The sequence below is a fragment of the Sus scrofa genome, chromosome 17 (genome assembly GCF_054392235.1).
Source record: "Sus scrofa isolate SSC_HxYL_T2T_F1_AM1 chromosome 17, Sscrofa_HxYL_maternal_Yorkshire_Landrace_v2.0, whole genome shotgun sequence".
NCBI classification, from domain to species: domain Eukaryota; kingdom Metazoa; phylum Chordata; class Mammalia; order Artiodactyla; family Suidae; genus Sus; species Sus scrofa.
Genome location: NC_139399.1, coordinates 42,621,642 through 42,639,925, shown reverse-complemented (window position 1 = coordinate 42,639,925; position 18,284 = coordinate 42,621,642). Strand labels below are relative to the sequence as shown.

At 42.8% G+C, this 18,284-nt stretch overlaps 1 protein-coding gene across 2 annotated transcripts; it reads right to left on the bottom strand.

The window, feature by feature from the left end:
• Positions 1-224: 224 nt before the first annotated feature.
• DEFB128 (defensin beta 128) lies at positions 225-17,237 on the bottom strand. 2 transcript variants are annotated; one of them, XM_013983202.3, is made up of 2 exons: positions 1,947-2,084; positions 225-599 (listed from the first exon to the last, which is right to left on the bottom strand). In XM_013983202.3, the coding sequence occupies exons 1-2, from the start codon at positions 1,993-1,995 to the stop codon at positions 364-366; spliced, it is 285 nt and encodes a 94-aa protein (XP_013838656.1). In that variant the 5' UTR covers positions 1,996-2,084; the 3' UTR covers positions 225-363. The 2 variants fall into 2 exon arrangements, 1 of the variants encoding a protein (XP_013838656.1); XR_002340065.2 differs by lacking the exon at positions 1,947-2,084 and adding an exon at positions 17,104-17,237 and having other exon boundaries at positions 499-599.
• Between the last annotated feature and the right edge of the window lie 1,047 nt (positions 17,238-18,284).

The following is an 18,284-nucleotide window of genomic DNA, read 5'->3' as shown; positions in this document are numbered from 1 at the left end:
AGGTCTGCTTAGACCTAAGAAACTTCATTAAAAAGAGGAGTACTACCTGAAATACTAGGAAACAATATCTCCCATGAAAAATGGAGGAAGCTAACTTCCACTTCTAGTAACATGTTCACTTCATCTCTGTATCTCCAATGTTGCTAGTATAATGCCTGGAACTTGAAAAATACTCAGTCATGTTTGAAGTGTTCAAAAAATGAGTGAATACATTAACAAATACATCAAGGGAAAAAGCATATGACTTTATTACATGGAGACTCAAGTTCACAAGAGAATAGATAAATCTCTTGCCCTTGGCTGTTGGATTAGGTGGCACTTCTGATTTAAGAGGCGTGGAGACCAGTGGAACCAGCACTTGATTTAGAGCGGAATTGTGTTCACTGTGACAGTGGGTAATATAACATAGTCCAACTTCAAATCAGGCTTCGTTGAAGGTTGAGGTGGCTTTGCGACTTCTTGGTAGGCTTTGTTTTCCTCTTCATTAACACAACATAATTTTCCATTCGTACATGCTATTTCATATATTTCCCCCATTCTGCATTTCTTCCTGCAGTAGCCTTTTATGTTACCAAAACATTTTCTGGGTCGGGCTGCCCCTGTGCACAGGAAACAGCAATGAACCAGATTAGTTCCCGAGGCAGAGCAGAGGAGTAATGTGGTGGCCCACAAACTATGCCACCACCCTGGGGTCCCCAGGTAAACCTTGTGCTAATAAGAGAAAACACGAACACCTCCTCCTTGAAAATTATCCCAAATTTGACATCCCAAACCCCAGGGTCCTCGCCAGTGGCCAAAGTCAGCCCTCCATCAGCTCTACCCTCGTCCAGGGCTCCCAGTCAGTACCAACTTGTCACAAGGGCACAATCCAGAGCCAAATTAACGCTTTAAAGAACATCACAGAACTTTGAAGTTCCCAGTGGAACTGGGTTTCACATTCACTGACACGGGCAGCAGAAATCTCCTCAGGGGTCTCAGCATTTATTACTGTTGAAAACTCTTTCCCTCATTAAGCCCTCATTTGGCCTCTGACTTGTTCATAACCTGGTTCCCTCTCCCTCTCTCTCTGTCTCCACCCTACCCCCCCCCTTTTTTTTTTTTTTGTCTTTTCAGGGACACACCCACAGCATATGGAAGTTCCCAGGCTAGGGGTTGAATCGGAGCTACAGCTGCCAGCCTACACCACAGCCCCAGCAACGCCAGATCATCAAGCTCACTTGACAGAGGAGAAAAACTGATTTTCAAAGGAAATAATCAGCTCATTTCCTACATGATAAAGACATAGTTTAACCTCATACCTACCTGACTCCAACATTTGTACTGTTCTCCTTACAGTAATGAGAAGATAAAAATGATTTTAAATGGAAAAAGAAATGGGCAGGTTCCTGGGTGAAAACCATGTTCAAAATTATAAAAATAATTCTGGATAATGGGTTTTTTCCTACCTTTGGAGAGGACTTCGGAGATTATAGCCCTGACTTCCTACCTCCCTGGATGCTATCTTCTAAGACACAGACTCAAGCCAAGCACCCAGGACAGTGGGTACTTCTGGTGATACTGGCAAGATATCAATGTCTTTTGGGGTTTTTGGTTTTTGGTTTTTGTTTTTTTGTCTTTTTAGGGCCACATATGCAGCATATGGAGATTCCCAGGGGGTCAATTTTCGGGGTCGAATCGGAGTTGTAGCTGCCAGCCCACACCACAGCCACAGCAACACCAGATCCGAGCCATGTCTGCAACCTATACCACAGCTCACGGCAACGCTAGATCCTTAACCCTCTGAGTGAGGCCAGGGATCGAACCTGCCTCCTCATGGGTCCTAGTCAGATTTGTTTCCACTGAGCCATGACGGGAACACCAAGATATCAGTAATCTTGAAAACTCTGCCCCCATTTCTGTGAATAGTAACATTTCCTAGAATTTCATGGTACATTTGCACAAATTACCTTTGGATACTTCAAACAGCAGGATAATGAGAACCAGAAACAGCTTCATGGTTACAGATTTCCCAAGACAAATAGGCAGCAGGATTTCTTTCTCCACTGATCTGTGTCACACAGTCACACGGAGTCTTTCCAGACAATTCAGACCTTTGGATGCTTTCAGGGTTCTGAGCTCTCATTTTAACCCACACGGAAGGACAGGAAATCCAAGTCCACCCCCACTTTGACTCCCAAATATGGAGTTCAAAGTCACAGAATGTTCCATCACATCACCCTCACTCCTCCTTCCTCAGGAAGTGAGCTCCAGAGAGCAGGAACAATGACTTCTGCACCTGGACCATCAGCCCACTTGGGTCAAAGTTGGTGGGTCCTGTGTCCTGGTTTGGGTGGGACAGTCCTAGTTGATTCCTACTATTCCCATCTCCCACCCAGCTAGCGCCACCTTTCATTCACAAAGCTAACCCATTTGGAAGATTCATTGAATCATTCATCGAACATACAAAATAAAATTTTTTTTTTGTCTTTTGTTCTTCTAGGGCCACACCCACGGCATATGGAGGTTCCCAGGCTAGGGGTCGAATCAGAGCTACAGCTGCCGGCCTATGCCACAGCCACAGCAATGCCAGATCCGAGGCACGTCTGCAACCTACACCACAGCTCACCAGCTCTTAAGTGGGATCCTTAACCCACTGAGCGAGGCCAGGGATCAAACCTGCAACCTCATGGTTCCTAGTCGGATTCGTTTCTGCTGTGCCACGATGGGAACTCCTACAATAATGATTTTTTTTTTTTTTTTGTCTTTTTTTGCTATTTCTTGGGCCGCTCCTGCGGCATATGGGGTCGAATCGGAGCCGTAGCCACCGGCCTACGCCAGAGCCACAGCAACGCGGGATCCGAGCCGCCTCTGCAACCTACACCACAGCTCACTGCAACGCTGGATCGTTAACCCACTGAGCAAGGGCAGGGACCGAACCCGCAACCTCATGGTTCCTAGTCGGATTCGTTAACCACTGCGCCACGATGGGAACTCCCCAATAATGATTTTTTAATGTATGAAACTTGCAGAAAATCCTCTAAGAGGGGAAATACTTTTAGGTTGGACTAGATAAATCAATATTATTTCAGAATTTTCCATAAAGTCTTACTTATCCTCTAAAGCTCAATTCCATGACTAAAATATTTCCCAAAAAAATCAAATCTCTTTAGCATAGTATTCCACTCATTGTGAACTGGTCCCCACTCACCTCTCCTGGGGTTTTTTAATGGAACCGCTCATATTTCTGCTAAAATAGTGTGGGTGCCCTCACTCAACCTGTTATTTCCATAACCTATTTATTTGTACATTTCAGTCTGGCTTTACAAGTATATTATACTCCTCTATCTCATCTACCTAATTGGCCCTGTTGAGTTCCTAATTTTTCTTCAAAACTGCATTCAGTCATCTCCACAGCCTTGAAAGTTTCCCTGACCCAATTAAATAGAGCTACAAACTCCTTTCTTTGTGCCACCGCTGTATCTTGTACATATGTTTCTTGATGATCCCACCCTCTCATGTTCCAATTATTTGCAATGGTCCATGAACCCCTCCAAAGGCAAGTCACTGATCTAGTCCAGTTTGAAGTTCCTCATGCACAGCACAGAACTCATGCTCTAGTCTCAGTATATAATTATGGGACGATTTCAAAGTACTGAACCAATTATTGCTAAACGAAATACCCCCAAGCAATAAATTTAACAAAGCCCATTCCTAAAGAATGCTGTTTAGGGTTCCTGCTGTGATGCAGTGGGTTAAGAATCCAACTACAGCAGCTCAGGTCACTGCAGAGGCATGGATTCAATCCCCAGCCCAGGTCAGTGGATTAAAGGATCCAGCATTGCTGCAGTTGCAACGTAGGTCACAGCTGCCTTTCAGATTCAATCCCTGGGACAGGAACTTCCCATAGGCTGTGGGTAGGGCCATTTAAAAAGAAGAAGAAAATGTAATATATACATGTAAGGATAACTTGATCCCCTTGCTGTACAGTGGGAAAATAAAATAAAATAAAATATAAATATAAATAAAAAGAAGAAGAAGAATGCAGTTTCCCTTGTTTTATCATTTAATGGACAACAGAACCTTGAATTTATAGTAATTGGGGTCTATCCTAATAACTTTCTGTGCCAGTACCTGGAACAATTTTAGAATTTGTGAAGGCTATGTAAATATTTGATGATTAAACTGGGATGACAACATATGGTTAAGATTAGAGTTAGACATGAGCATTGTGTAGAGCTTGTTATGTTTACCAGTAAGCAGAGTGAATTCGTTTGTCAAGGAGAAAAGCGTGTCAAATGTTGCTGATATGTCAAGATAAGGAATGAGAATTGAGCAGCGGCCCCACCAGATTTGTGCTGGCCCCAGCAGTATCCGCTTGGTCTCAGCTCCATGACCTCTTAACGTGTGCCTGCTAAAGGACAAATGCATTTTATAAGTGTTGCTTACTTTTATCCTTACAAGAACACTGTGAAGATGGAATTAATACGTCTTTTTTTAAATGGTAAAATTACAGTTTAGGGAACTAGTAATGTGCCCAATGTCACGCAGCTAATAAGAAGTGAGCTGGGATTGGAGTTCCTGTCATAGCCCAGTGGAAATGAATCTGACTAGGAACCATGAGGTTGCAGGTTCGATCCTTGGCCTTGCTCAGTGGGTTAAGGATCCAGTGTTGCTGTGAGCTGTGGTATAGGTCACAGACGAGGCTCGGATCTGGTGTGGCTGTGGCTGTGGTGTAGGCTGGTAGCAACAGCTCTGATTCAGCCCCTAGCCTGGGAACCTCCATATGCTGCGGGTGCAGCCCTAAAATAACAACAACAACAACAACAAAAAAAAAAATGAGCTGGGATCAACACAGGTCTGCATAAACTTTAAAGTAAAAGATCTTAGTCGTTGTGCTAACCAACCTCTCCAGCTGCCTCCTTTGGGTCAGTCATTGAACAAGTGAAGACAAAACATTCAAATACAAGATGTTGCTTTGTTCACAAAATTTATTGGTAATGCACTTGGCCGGGCATCCTTCCCCTTACCCACCTCCTTATATCCTACTCATGACTCAGGGAACTGCCTAAATTGAGAGAAAAAGCCTATGTTGAAAGAATTCATATTTATGGTCTCCACACATGACCTTCCTATTTCCTGAAAGTAATGTTGCCTGCCTACTTCAACAGATTCCTAAGTCTGTTTTTCTGCTCATCGATGTCAATTCTTTTTTTTTTTTTTTTTTTTTTGTCTTTTTGCTATTTCTTGGGCCACCCCTGTGGCATATGGAGGTTCCCAGGCTAAGGGTCGAATCAGAGCCATAGCCACCGGCCTGCGCCAGAGCCACAGCAACGTGGGATCTGAGCCGCGTCTGCAACCTACACCACAGCTCACGGCAACGCCGGATCGTTAACCCACTGAGCAAGGGCAGGGACCGAACCCGCCACCTCATGGTTCCTAGTCGGATTCGTTAACCACTGTGCCACAACGGGAACTCCCATCGATGTCAATTCTTTACCATCAGAGAGCCTTTATGCCATCTTGGCTAGGCACAAGAAGCCCCCAACCTGTTCATTTTCAAAGCCCTTTGTGGCTAAGCAATAGATTTTCCCTTTTAGTAGACTGGAATGGATAATGAAACGTTGCTTTTCAAACGTGATCAGTTAAAAAAAAAATTACCCATCAACATGTATAACTGCACCTCCCACCATGACCCAGAGCAGTACAAATGGCTTTTAATATCTTACTTATAAATTAACTTTAAAAGTGTTTCATTTCTTAGAAATGTTCTCTGACTTCTACTTAAGATGTTATCTTTCCAAACTGTTGGACGGGCTGATCCAGGCAAGACATAGGATTACTAATTCCGTTTTAAAAAAACTGGGGGAGTCAGGCAAGATTCTTTTGTTGTTCTCTATTTAGGAATGAAAGTTGAATTAACAGTTCATGCTAAAAAAAATTAGACATGCAGGTAAAGAAAAAGGAGAAAAGAGAAACCATCCATAATCTCACATCTCTGTGAAGATTTTGGCATTTAACCTTCCAAATATTCTGCTCCAAACGTAATTTACTTTGACAACTAGGTAAGAGGAAAGATAAAGCAAATAGCTTACTTGCTTTTCACGTACTCTGTACGTGAAATAAAGCCTGCTAATCAACACTCCTTGAGGACACACACACTCATACACACACATCCTTCTGATTCAAGAAGGGGGCCTGCTGGCAAAACAGACACACACCAATGCAGAGGGAACTCATATTAGCTTCTTTTACTTACCTACTTTTATGATATGTATCACCAGATAGTTTCAGGAAAATAAACGATATAAAAGAGAAGAACTTGGAGTTCCCGTCGTGGCGCAATGGTTAACGAATCCGACTAGGAACCATGAGGTTGCGGGTTCGATCCCTGGCCTCGCTCAGTGGGTTAAGGATCTGGCATTGCCATGAGCTGTGGTGTAGGTCACAGACACGGCTCAGATCTAGCATTGCTGTGGCTGTGGCGTAGGCTAGCAGCTGTAGCTCCGATTAGGCCCCTAGCCTGGGAACCTCCATATGCCATAGGTACAGACCTAAACACACACACACACACACACACAGATAAGAACTTAAATAAGTGATAAAAAATAAATGGCTTTAAAAGAAATAAAGCTAACCCTGAGATCTGAATTGTTAAAAACAATAAAGTGACAGGAAAATAAATGATATAGTTTTGACTGTATAAAATGCGTAACATCTTCATAACAAAATGCTATCAGAAGGTGCAAACAAGGATTTCCCATCGTGGCACAGTGGTTAACAAACCTGACTAGGAACCATGAGGTTGAGGGTTTGATCCCTGGCCTTGCTCAGTGGGTTAAGGATCCAGTGTGTAGGTCGAAGATGCGGCTCGGATCCTGCATTGCTGTGGCTCTGGAGTAGGCTGGTGGCTACAGCTCTGATTAGACCCCTAGCCTGGGAACCTCCGTATGCGGCAGGAAGTGGCCCTAGAAAAGGCAAAAAGACCAAAAAAAAAAAAGCTTAAGTAATAATAATAATAGTAATACTTACCTCATCTAGAGTTACGGCTGATTATTTTAAGTATAAAATAACAGTTACAGGTAATGGTAAAATGGTTGGAGCAATAAAATTGATATACCTAGAAAACTATGAATAAAGTTTCAAGTTAATCAAAATTGTGTTCTTAATCTATTCCATCATATCAGACCAAGGGGCAATAGTAGATATTAGGCATATTTTTCCCAGTGGAAATACTCCATTTGATATCCCTACAACCCTTAAAAAACCCGTTGTAGCCATGCATCTTACCTCTTTTCTTCAATCATAAGCCCCTTGAATGCCTGAGCCCTGGTTTTCATTATCTTCCACTCAAGCATCAAATTGATTTATTCTGGATTTCAAGTACCACCTAGTGGACAAAACCAATCTTACTAGCTGTCCAAACTTTCTAAATTCCAAAACTTCAAGATAGTTTCCAGGAAATGATGAACAATACATGTCTGTAATTGTTCTGCATGGTTCATGTGCCTCTAGAGACTTCAAAATATTAAGAAAAGAATTCTCTACTATCAAGGGAAACTTAAAATTCAAAAGGAATTAGAGACTATTATAGTTTTTACCCTATGAGGGCAACTCTCAGAAAATGTATGTACCAATATCTTCCAAAATTAAAAATCACTTCAATGGAGAGGCAAGTTGTCCCAATCACACTCCTTATCACATCTGTGTCAAGCAAATGCTATATTCCCATTGTGGCTCAGCAGATTAAGAATCCAGTTAGTATCCATGAGGCTGTGGGTTCGATCCCTGGCCTCGCTCAGTGGGTTAAGGATCCAGAGTTGCCATGAGTTGTGATGTGGGTCATGGGCTTGGCTCAGATCTGGCATTGCTGTGGCTGAGGTGTGGGCCAGTGGCTGGAGCTCTGATTTGACCCCTAGTCTGGGAATTTCCATATGCCATGGGTATGGCCCTAAAAAGACTAAAAAAGAGCGAGAGAAAGGTTCAAAGTCACTTCATCCTGGAGTGACTTTTAGTTTGAACAAATCAGATGTAAAAAAAAAAGCAGTTGGAGATACTTGAAAATGGACTGAGTAATGAATGTGTTTGATATTAAGGAAATATTATTAATTTTGCTAAGTGTAAATTATATCATGTTGGCTATGTTAGAAAATAACTGTTACTTTTCAAAAATATTTACTAGGATGTATAGAATGGGAATACCATGATGTTTGTCATTTACTTTGAACTATTTCAGCAAAAAATAATGGGGCCTACTCCAAAAAAGAAAAGAGGGGGAGAAAATATGACAAACAGCAAAACGCTTTTTGAAATATTGGGCCATTGTTTATTAAAAAGGTTATTCTTTGGAGTTCCCACTGTGGTTCAGTAGTAAGGAACCTGATTAGTATCCATGAAGGTGCCAGTTCCATCCCAGGCCTCACTCAGTGGGTTAAGGATCTGGTGTTGCCGTGAGCTGTGGTGTAGGTCAAAGATGCAGCTCAGAGCCTGCATTGAGGTGGCTGTGGCATAGGCCGGCAGCTACAGCTCCCATTTGACCCCGAGCCTGGGAGTTTCCATATGCTGCAGGTGCAGCCTTAAGAAGCAAAAAATAAAATATTTAAATGAAATTAAAATGCTATTCTTTTACTGAAATCTTATCTATCATAGTTCTAGAAGTGTTTTATATATAACAGAATATTTACTGGGCACTATATATGTACCACATGCTGTGTTAGAGACAATTTACTTGAAGATAAGAAATACACATCTGAGGTCAAATAAACAAAGCAGCTTAAAATTAACAACAATAAAAAGAATATACTCTAAAAAGGTTGGTTAAGGAAAAAATAATAAACAAAACAAAATTTTGGAAACAAAATTAAAGGAGAAAGCTGACTTGATTGCACAATAAAGTATTTTAGAAAAAAGAGGAGTTCCCGTAGTGGTGCAGTGGTTAACAAATCCGACTAGGAACCACGAGGTTGCGGGTTCAGTCCCTGCCCTTGCTCAGTGGGTTAACGATCCGGCGTTGCCCTGAGCTGTGGTGTAGGTTGCAGACCCAGCTCGGATCCTGCGTTGCTGTGGCTCTGGCGTAGGCCGGTGGCTACAGCTCCGATTCAACCCCTAGCCTGCGAACCTCCATGTGCCGTGGGAGCGGCCCAAAGAAATGGCAAAAAGACAAAAAAAAAGAAAAAAGAAAAAAGACATTGAAGACGCCTCTCAGGAAAATCTTAATGCACTAAATTCTGTTTCTTATTGCTTCTGATAATGGTAGTGGTCTGATTCTTAAAAAAAAAAAAAAAGAACTTTGTTAAAGTATAACTGACATACAATAAACTGCACTTATTTAAGATGCACAAATTGGGAGTTCCCATTGTAGCTCAGTGGTTAACGAACCTGACTAGCATCCATGAGGTTCAATCCCTGGCCTTGCTCAGTGGGTTAAGGATCCAGCGTAGCGTGAGCTGTGGTGTAGGTCACAGACACAGCTCGGATCCCATGTTGCTGTGGCTGTGGTGTAGGCCGGCAGCTACAGCTCCGATTCAAACCCTAGGCTGGGAACCTCCATATGACACGGGTGCAACCCTAAAAAGACTAAATAAATAAAGTGCACAAATTTATATGTATGTCATACGTATACATCTGTGAAACCATTGTCACCATGGAGGTAATGAACATACCCACCACTGAAAACTTTCCCCCCGCGGCTTCATAATTCCTCTCCCGACCTTCCTTATCCTCCATCCAGCCAACCACCAACATTCTTTCTCTCCTTATAGATTAGTTTGCATTTTCTAGAATTTTATTTAAATAGAACAGTACAGTATATTTTCTTTTTTAGTATATTTTCTCTAACTCATTATAATTATTTTTATGTATTTTTATGTATTTTATTTTTTTTTTTGTCTTTTTGCCTTTTCTAGGGCCACACCCGCAGCATTTGGAGGTTCCCAGGCTAGGGATTTAATCAGAGCTGTAGCCACCGGCCTACACCACAGCCACAGCAACACCAGATCCTTAACCCACTGAGCAAGACCAGGGACAGAACCCACAACCTCATAGTTCCTAGTCAGATTTGTTAACCACTGCGCCATGACAGGAACTCCTATAATTATTTTTAGACTCACATTGGGCATATATCGATAATTGGTTCCTTTTTATTACTAAGTAGTAAATTTATTTCTCCATTCACCTGTTGATGGCTGTTAGGGTTGTTTACAGTTTTTTATTATTATTTTTTTTTAATTTTCCCACTGTACAGCAAGGGGGTCAGGTTATCCTTACATGTATACATTACAATTACAGTTTTTCCCCCACCCAGTTTTTTATTATTATAAATTGAGCTGCGATACACATTCAGGTATTTAGGCCTTTCTTTTTCTTGGGTAAATAATCAGGAATAGATTGGCCGGGGCAAATGATAAGAGTTTGCTTAAGTGAGGGTTTTTTTGGGCCACACCTGAAGCGTGTGGAAGTTTCCACGCCAGGGGTCGAAATTCCACCACAGCAGTGACCCAAGCCACAGCAATGACAACGCTGGAATCCCTAACTCGCTAGGCCACCAGGTAATTCCCAAGAGATTGTTTAATTGTTAAAAAACTGCCAAACTCTTTTTCCAAAGTGGCTATGCCATTGTAGATGTCACCAATAGTGTATGAGATTTTTGGTGGCTCTATATCCTGGTATGATTAATCTTTTTCATTTTAGACATTTCAGTAGGCAGGTGATAGTATCTCATTATGGTTGTAATTTGCATTTCCCAAGTGAAAAATGATAATGAAATTATTTCCCTGTTTTATTTACCACTGTAATTCTTCTTTAGTGAAGTAGCTATTCAGATCCTTTGTCCAGGAGTTCCCATTGTTGTGCAGTAGAAACAAATCCAACTAGGAACCATGAGGTGTGGGTTCGATCCCTGGCCTCGTTCAGTGGGTTAAGGATCCGGCATTGCCATGAGCTGTGGTGTAGGTCACAGACACGGCTCAGATCTGGCGTTGCTGTGGCTGTGGCGTAGGCCAGCAGCTACAGCTCCGATTAGACCCCTAGCCTGAGAAGCTCCATAGGCCTCAGGTGTGGCCCTAAAAAGACAAAAGACAGAAAGACGGAAGGAAGGAAGGAGAAAGAAGGAAGGAAGGAGAAAGAAAGGAAGAAAGAAAGAAAGAAAGAAAGAAAGAAAGAAAGAAAGAAAGAAAGAAAGAAAGAAAGAAAGAAGGAAGGAAGGAAGGAAGGAAGGAAGGAAGGAAAGAAAGAAGGAAAGAAAGAAAGAAAGAAAGAAAGAAAGAAAGAAAGAAAGAAAGAAAGAAAGAAAGAAAGAAAGAAAGGAAGGAAGGAAGGAAGGAAGGAAAGAAAGAAAGACAGAGAGAGAGAGAGAGAGGGAGGGAGGGAGGGAGAAAGGAAGGAGGGAAGGAAATGTGCAGAATGGGTGCTGAGGCTTAACACATTCTCCCCTGATCAGCTTGTAGAGTGACACTAGCCATCAGAGTACGCTAGGGAATCTGGCCAGCCCAAAAGAAAAGATTTAAAGATTACAAATTCAGGGTACTTCAATTAAATAGCCTAGCCAGATTATGTTAAAATAAGTTCACAATTGACAATCCACATACAAATGCACAGAGGTTGCAAATAGTTTTTAATTCTTTAACCATAATTATAAGCATACGGCCAAAGAATTCTAGACTTCTGGGAGTTCCCGTTGTGGCGCAGTGGCTAACGAATCCGACTAGGAACCATGAGGTTGTGGGTTCGATCCCTGGCCTTGCTCAGTGGGTTAAGGATCCGGCGTTGCCATGAGCTGTGGTGTAGGTCACAGACGCGGCTCGGATCCCGTGTTGCTGTGGCTCTGACGTAGGCCGGCAGCTACAGCTCCGGTTCGACCCCTAGCCAGGGAACCTCCCATATGCTGCGGGAGTGGCCCAAGAAATGGCAAAAAGACAAAAAAAAAAAAAAATTCTAGACTTCTCAGGAGACTATAACATGACCCTGTCAAGGAGGATTTCTTTGGAGGAATCCTCAGCTTCATTGTCTTAGAAAGAAAACGGAGCTCCATATAACTAGAATAGTCCCTTTCCACTGGAATAGTAGACGTGTCCAGAAAAACAAGCTTCAAAATGTGTAGAAAATTAGAGAAATGTTTAAGACTACAAGATTGCAACCAGTAGAGAAATAAGTCCCAGAGATCGAAAGCACAGCGTAGTGAGTATAAACAATACTATTTTATATAATTCAAAATTGCTAAGAGACTGGATTAAATGTTCTTACCATGAAAAAGAAATGAAAACTGTGTGACATGATAGAGATCTTTGCTTATGCTACAGTGGCAGGCAAGCATATTTCACTAAATAAACACATCACATCAAGACATCGTAATACCTTAAACTTACATCATGCCAATTACTTCTCAATTAAAATAATAATCTTTAAATACACTGTTTGTTTCTAAAAGCCCTTAAAAATTTATAGAAGTCCATACAACCAATTTTTAACCTTAGTGTCTTCAGGAGATGGGGATGAGATGGGTTTCAGGGATAAGGGAACCAGATTCTTGGTCTGTGAATCCACAAAACTTCAAGTTCACTAACTTGCCAGGTAACCCTTTGATAATTCCCTTGTCTTTCTTCATCTTCACTCTTACTGTCCGTAACATGCAGATGTTGTGTTAGATGTCCACTCAGATCTTTGTACTCTAAGCTATGGGTTCAGCTTAGCCCCAATTCCCCTTTGTCGGAATTCCCGTCGTGGCACAGTGGTTAATGAATCCAACTAGGAACCATGAGGTTGTGGGTTCGATCCCTGGCCTTGCCCAGTGGGTTAACGATCCGGCGTTGCCGTGAGCTGTGGTGTAGGTTGCAGACACGGCTCGGATCCCACATTGCTGTGGCTCTGGTGTAGGCCGGTGGCTACAGCTCCGATTCGACCCCTAGCCTGGGAAGCTCCATATGCCATGGGAGCGGCCCAAGAAATGGCAAAAAGACAACAACAACAACAAAAAATCCCCTTTGTCCTTTTAGGAGAGACTCACCCTATAATTTCAGAGCGCATGACATAATCGGGGTGGGTCGTGTCCCAATCATACTCCCTAGGGACAGAACCAGATACCTAGGCGTTTCATCCTCAGCTTCTCCTCCTCTTGGCCACCACCACACTCTCCACACACATGCCCCCTCTCCATCTTCACTTTCTCCTCTCCGATTCATCCTTCATCACTTCCCAACTGTTCTTGCCTAACTCTCTTCCCCAGCATCCCTGCCACCAGTCATGTACTCCACGACCAGATTTTTTATATAGTTTTATATGTTTTGTTGTTAAAATAGCAAAGCCCTATGTTATGTTATGTAAAGTTAAGCTACGCTAATCTAGAAGTATACAATCAGGAAAGTGAAGACCAAACACACTGCCCATAGCACTTAGGAAAGTATCTACAATAAAAAGAAGGCAGGGACTCATGCTGGAAGAAAAAAAAGGTAAACCTATAAAACATCCTGTGACTCCTCTAGAGGGTGCTCTGGGACATTCATGTGCTCCCTTATGTGGTGCAGGTTATAATAAAGCATCCTGTTCCTGCAAGATGCATTATGCCATTCTCTTTCCAAGCACCAGTCTCTGCTGAGCTATCCTAACAAGATGGGTAGCAGCACAGGGACTGGGTTCATATTAGCTACACTGCAGAAAGGCATTGCTAGAATCTCACTGGTAGAGGCTACCATTATATGTGTATCAGTGCGCTTTTGTACCTGGACCCACATACCCCACTACAAGGAGACCTTAACTTTGATCATTTAACAACTTCATACACGTGCTTTGTGTTTCTCATAATCAGATCAGTGAGATCCAGATTGTTGTTGCAAATGTGTGGAACCACAAGGAAGTCATATCTCATTCTTAAAAGCCCGTTCCCACAAGTGACACCCATCATTTCACCTCACATTGGATGGGTAAGAACAAATCACATAAACGCACTTAGATGCAAGGGGACTGGGATGACAGAAATTGCTTCCCAGGGGATATATATATATATACTATGGAAGGGAAGTATATATATATATATATATATATGTACACATATATATCATGTGTGTGTGTGTATATATATACTAACTTTATATATATATAAAGTATATATATAATATATACTAACTTTTCTCTTCCATAGTGTGTGTGTATATATATATATATAAGTTAGTCCTGCCTGCCACAGGTTTAGAATTCTGAAAACAGAGAGGGAATTGAAAGTTGCTGGGCAGTGCAAAGAAAGTATCAAATATCTACTGCAGAAGGGCAAAGGCACCAAAAATACTCTCTTATTGTTTCACAAATAATAATCACCAAGAAAGCAAGCACAACAATTTCTGTTGGATAAACCCAAGTATTCGACAAGAGAAGACATTTTTTGTACCAAAGTTAACTCAAGAGTCTAAATGTACAAGTAAGTGTGTGGCTTGGTAATCAGAACACCAACTGGTTTGAGATTACACCAAGTGCCAATATGTGTTATACTAAAATATTATTTTTTCCTTATATTTGCTATTACAATGCAAAAACTAGGTTTGGCAAATTCATTGTCCCCAAACAAATAAAACTGTTACATTTATTCCACTCTTTATGCTGCTACTACCTAGTTTTATAAATGAACCTATCTTGTTTCTCATACTTTTTTACACACGGTTTTCACCTCTGGGGAGTTACAAGAGCAGGCACTTTGTCCCATCTCATAAGTATCTGTGCATATTCTCAGTAACATGCATAAAGCATGCTGCAGTGTCCTCTCTGGAGGGTTTTGAAGGAGGCTCTCCTAAGGCATTACTCTCTGGACCGTGGCAGAAGAATATGGACATGAGTGGTTGCAGACCATGCTGTACCTGGGATAAGGGCCCATGAGTAGAACGAAGAGAGATAAGTCACAGGTACAAGGAGTTTGAAATCTGTCTGCCCAGTCATAGAGGTTATTAGAGGGACCCTGAAGAGCTCCTTGTATGTTCCACACTGGCCTATCACGATCACTGAAATCACCCTGGAGTCATACAATGAGATGAAATTGACCTTGCTGCTGAGTCCTCCCTCCAAGATCTATCATCCAGCCCCTTAACTTACCTTTTCCAGGACAATTTCTTTATTCCTTATTTTGTTTCACGGAACAATAATCTTATAGGACTCTAACAATAGGGGCAGGAGAATGGGAGGGAATCAAATAAGGTCAGGTGGCATCACACTTGAAACTCGTAACACTTTGGACTTCGTGTCATTGCCAGGATTCTTAAAATGAGGGAACTGAGGTTCAGAGGTATGAAATGACTTTTCCAGGGTCGAATGCATCAGCAGGGTAAGGTGAATGGAATCCATTCTGCCTAACTCTACCTTCTCTGATCACACCCACACACATTTTCAGCTCCCGCATTTTCTTATGACAAAACACCTTCTCCTTGAATTCAAGACCCACACTCTGTGGACTCTAATACATTCCATATATCAATCAGACTCTTCTTTACTTTTGTGTATTAGCCTCAACTCTATGATTCATCACTTCAACTACTCTTATGTCAACCCTGTCAAAGCCAAACACACAATTATTTTCTGCGCCCATATGCGTAAAAAAGTCCAATCCCAAATCCTTTAAGTGTTTGCCTTTGCCACAAAAAGAAACCAGGCTGGAGTTCCCGCTGTGGCACAGCGGAAACGAATCCAAATATTCTCTGCACTCAAAGCTCTTCCATTCTCTCCAGCCCCACCATCGTTCCTATGGACCGGCTCAGATTCCGTCTCTACAGTGTAACCAATGTGATAGCCCTAAAATGCACATCTGCTGTTGAAGTAAACAAGCTGGCAGAATAGGAGGCTCCTGAATCAAGTCCTCCTCACAGACCCATGAGGGAACCATGAAGTTGCAGGTTCGATCCCTGGCCTTGCTCAGTGGGTTAAGGATCCAGCGTTGCCCTGAGCTGTGGTGTAGGCCAGCAGCTGTAGCACCAATTCAACTCCTATCCTGGGAACCTCCATATGCCTCAGATGTGGCCCTAAAAAACAAAACAAAACAAAACAAAAAAGAAACCAGGCTGATGAGCAATACTGAAGAAAATCACACAACCGTGCAGGTTAACAGCAAATTTGTGGTTTCTGATCTTTCCAGAACCCTCAGCAGCAGCCCTGTGATTCCCTACATGTCTCATTCAACAGAAAGCACAGCAAGGATAAGAACAACATCTGGGTTTGCTCGTTACTATAGACCACTTGAATGTAAGCTCCTATGATGGCCGGAACTGCCTGTAGTATACAATACCGTATTACCAGCCCCGAGACGGTTTCTAGAACATGACACATGCTCAATAAACATCTAATTAAAGAATTAAATGAATAGATGCTTAAATAAAGGGATCAACAGTAGTCCAGGGTGTTTAAGGACACTCACTTTGGAAGTTACAATCAAGCAGAGATTTCAGCAATAAATAGGAGTTAGCCCCTGAGAGGAGCTGGACAGGAGAGCATCCAAGGTAAACTGAGCAGTACTGTGATCTGTCTTGTATGCCTTATTTACAACTGTTCCAAATAGTCTCTGTACTCAAAGCTCTTCCATTCTCTCCAGCTCCACCGTCACTCTGATGGACCCACTCGGATTCCGTCTCTAGAGCGCAACCATCATGATAGCCCTAAAATGCACACCTGCTGCTGAAGTAAGCAAGCTGGTGGGACAGGAGGCTCCTGAATCAAATCCTCCTCACAGAAATACAAATGAGCAACTATCCAGACAAGACTCCTCTGTGAAAATCCCAGAACCTCCGAGTGAAGTTGTAACATCCCACCTTAGAACACAAAAATCAAGAAAATCCACATTATAAGGGTAAGAGGAACTGGCTCTCTCTGACCACATCATCCCTGCGCCAGGTCTGCACAGCACTACACCAAAAATGAGGCTACCTGCAACTTCTCCAGAGGCCCAAAGAGAGACCAAGGCAGCTTGGCTTCCCCAGCATTGCTAAGCCCTGCCCCTAAAGCTGATTTCTGTCCAGGGTGAACTGACAGAGTTAGGCCACTAGGAGGCAGCTGGAACAAAGAAGGGAGTGGGGCTCACAGTGACGGGTGAGTGGATATTGACAATGAAACCACATTGTCAAAGACCTAGCCCAAACCCAGTGACCAGTCAGCGTCTCCTCTTACCTGTGAGGTCATGTCAGCAGTCCTCAGGCCAGAGAGCACACTCACCATTTCTGCCTGGCTGAGGTCCTCAGTTCATGGTTCAGTCCAGCTGTGTGGTATATGCTGCAGCCCTACCTGATCCTGGAACCCAGTCAGTAACCCTGCCTGACCCCAGAGCACAGCCAGCGTCTCTGCTGGACCAGGGAGCAAAGCCATTAACTGATGACAGAGCACCGCCTGTGGTGCCGCTACACCAGAGAGCATAGCCTGCAGCCTCCCCTAAACAGAATTTAGCTAGAAGAATCATCTGGCCAGGGAGAACAGATGGCAACCCCACCCAGCCAGGGATGATTACAGAGATTAGCTAGTAGCTAATCTCTACTACTGTTGTGGAATCCACCCAGCTCCATCGGGGAGCTCAGCCTGCAATTATTCATAGCCAACCATGGTTCTTACAGTTCTCCAAGCTTCGTTAAGAGGATTCTTCTGAATTCTTTGTCAGTGCATGGATCTTTATTTTTTTTTATTTATTTACTTATTTATTTAGCTTTTTTTTTTTTTTTTTTTTTTTTTTTTAACAGGGCCACACCTGTGGTATATGGAAGGTCCCAGGCTAGGGGTCAAATCAGAGCTGCAGATGCTGGCCTACGTCACAGCCACAGCAACGCAGGATCTAAGCTGCGTCTGAGACCTACACCACAGCTAACAGCAATGCTGGATACTAAACCCACTGAGTGAGGCCAGGGGTCAAACCAGCATCCTCATGGATACTAATCGGGTTCGTTACCACTGAGCCACAATGGGAACTCCCAGATCTCCATTTTAAAAAGTCAGTTATTGGAGTTATATTAGTTTCCTTGGTGGTAGCATGTTTCCCTGATTCTTTGTGATCCCAGTATCCTTGCATTTGTGTCTATGCATTCCAGGAAGCAGTCAGCTCTTCCAGTCCCTTATAGGTTTACTTGGCATGGAAAGACCTTCACATGGGGTTTTGGATGAACTAGCTCATATCATCCACTGAAAGGTGGGGCCTGCTGCCAGGGTCTCTGGTTGGGTGGAACTGCTGCCAGGGCTGTGAACTTGGGTAATGCTGGTAGCTGAGTGCCTTAGGTGGGCCCACTGGTGAGTTCCACAGTTAGGCTGGGATGTGGGTTGAGTTCTCTGGTGGGGCTGCTGGCTGGGCTCTGCAGTCAAGCAGGATT